This window comes from Penaeus monodon, chromosome 27 (assembly GCF_015228065.2).
Source record: "Penaeus monodon isolate SGIC_2016 chromosome 27, NSTDA_Pmon_1, whole genome shotgun sequence".
In the NCBI taxonomy this organism is placed as follows: Eukaryota; Metazoa; Arthropoda; class Malacostraca; order Decapoda; family Penaeidae; genus Penaeus; species Penaeus monodon.
Window position 1 is genome coordinate 31384357 of NC_051412.1, and position 2569 is coordinate 31386925.

The 2569-nt window shown below is 40.4% G+C and overlaps 1 protein-coding gene across 1 annotated transcript in view; it reads left to right on the plus strand.

Annotated features, from left to right (window-relative positions):
• The window catches only part of LOC119590790 (inactive dipeptidyl peptidase 10-like), a 39595-nt gene that overhangs the window by 19155 nt on the left and 17871 nt on the right, over window positions 1-2569 (plus strand). The window contains exons 7-8 of the mRNA XM_037939503.1: window positions 1703-1854; window positions 2098-2201. Coding sequence (XP_037795431.1) covers window positions 1703-1854; window positions 2098-2201 — 256 coding nt within the window. The remainder of the gene's footprint in view (window positions 1-1702; window positions 1855-2097; window positions 2202-2569) is intronic.

Consider the following 2569-nt stretch of genomic DNA (forward strand, 5'->3'; position numbering starts at 1 on the left):
GCGTGTCAGTGGGAGTGCATGGGTGTTTGTGTATATTTTCTTTCTCGTTTTCGTTTGACTCATCATTCCTGGAAGTCCATTTTCGGTCTATAGTTGTAACATCACATATGCATTTTCATAGCAATGAAAGGGAAGATTTTTAGGAGATATTGACGTGCATTGTTGAAGTCCTGAAAATAACTTTAATCTGCCAAATGTTACTTCGTCTGTATCCATTCCAAGACTGACGCAAAATATGAAAGCCACTATGACAGAAATATGTTCATGTATATACCTTAGACATTTTTCAAAATGTATGCGTGTAGAATTTCCAGAACTTTATATTACTTTTAGTCTACTTCTGATATATAGATTATTTTACGTGTCCCCATCACCTCGCACTAACCTGACATGTAGAAAAACTTCATTTCAAACTTCCTAAAGTTATTTCAGTCCTTTTGATCTCACGATCGCTCTCAATTTCTGGTGATTAAAAAGTTATAAAGTATTGAATATTAAACTGACGCCAAAGTTCTTTTTTCGCTCAAGGATTTCCAGTTCCACCTGACAGTATTTTTCAGCCTGGCAGGTTATCTGGGTCATTCTTTCTATGATTAGATTGCGTTAACTTGGACGTGTCGTGAGGCTATATCCTCTATGCTACATTTGCTGGAATTCTTTTGCTTCATATTACGAAGTATAATGTAATAAAAGGCGTGAAAACTTATAATACACAAGCAGCTTCATTTTGTCCACTGTGGGATCTTCTGCTATTGTATCAAACATGATCGAGTGGCATTCAGACTAAACAAACTTATTTCTAACTATAGCAATGTCACTTCCAACCCTAGGCTAACGATGAACAAAACGAGATCCAAGAGTGACGAGCATATTTTTAATGTCCCTTACAAAATGCTATCAGTGTTTAATGCAGGCACCTTATCTTAACGTCCACGAAACGTTTGCCAGGCAATGCGCACGCTGAATGAATGCCATACTATAGAGGGGAGGGTGTACCCGTGTGAACTAAATAGCACTGTATTTATCACGTTCGGAAGCCATGCCGTACTCGACAGTAGTATTATCCAAAGAGACTTCAACAGAAAGATACTGTACTACACTCAGAGTGGCTGACTGTAATACAGTGTACTCTATGTTGTCTTTACAGAATTATCCTAAGTACGGTAGAATTATCCTAAGTACGGTAGTACGCATAGATTACCTTAAAATCTTAACTTGTAACTTGCCCTAAGATATCATATAGTAAACTGTTAGAGTCGCAGCTTCCAACTTTACCTCCAAATCTCAGCACATAAATGACCTTAACATATCTTTTCGTAAATCTACTTTGAAATCTTAGTTCGTGTATTACCTTAAAATCTCAGCTCGTAAATCACCAAAACTCTCTATTCCTAAATTTACCTTAAGATCTCAACTCGAAAACTTACTTTAAAATCTCAGCTCATAAATTTACCTAAAAGTCCATAAAGTCTCTTAAACTCCCATATCGCAAATCTACCTTAAAACCACGTCTCGAAAATCTACCATAAAATCTCATCCCGAAAATCTGCCATAAAATTTCATCCCGAAAATCTACCATAAAATCTCAAGCTCGGACATCTACCATAAAATCTCAACCTGAAAGTCAGCCATAAAATCCCAGCCCGAAAATCTACCATAGAATCTCATCTCGTAAAAACCCGCGTCTCGAACCCCTCTGCAGAGATCCTGGGTCAAGGCCACGCGGTCTGGCCGTCTCCGAGCGGGGACTACGTCGCTGCCGTTTCCATCAACAACACCGGCGTGAGAGAACTGCCGGTCCTCGTCTACGCCGACAACGTGTATCCGACGGTGCAGACGCTACGGTATCCCACGGTAAGGAGGTGGTGTTTGTTGGGTGTGTAAGTAAAAGAGGGGTATATGTGTACGTGTTTATATGCGTATAGTGTCGCTGTTGTTAGATAGCTTGATATGGTTGGGTATGTTATTTGATACATGAGGCAATCTATCCTAAAACGACATTCGTTCTAAGTTGTCTTTTGCTGTAAACTGTTGAATGAATTGCAATATCTACTAACCGGCTGAGCCCACCTGACCTCTCACCCTCGCCCACCCTAGGTCAGCACGCCCATCCCGGAGGCGTGGCTTTGGATCTACGACCTTCAGAGCAAGCAAGTTCCTCCGCCAAGAACGAGACTTATTCCACCCGAGCCGATTGAAGAGTACGTTTTGTTTACACTTGATTAAGTCATTTTGAATTCTGAGGTTAATACTATTTGATGAGGTCTTTAGGTGATGCCCAGTATGAGGTTGGTGGGATGACTGATATTATTGAGGGTTTAATGATGCTGCAGATCAAATTATTCACACCACACAAATATATGAAAAAGTCTTGCGGTCACAAAGAATCGCAATGAGCTGGAAGCAATAACAATTTACCTTTTTCGACGTCAGTGTGGGAGGTGTTATGGCGGAGAGGTGAAGTCGGAATCGGAACGCGAAGATGTCAAGACTTTGTTGGGGAAACAAACAAACAAACAAACTTTGAAATATGGAAAGGTAGTGTCGCCAGTGTCCCCTTTTCCCTCAG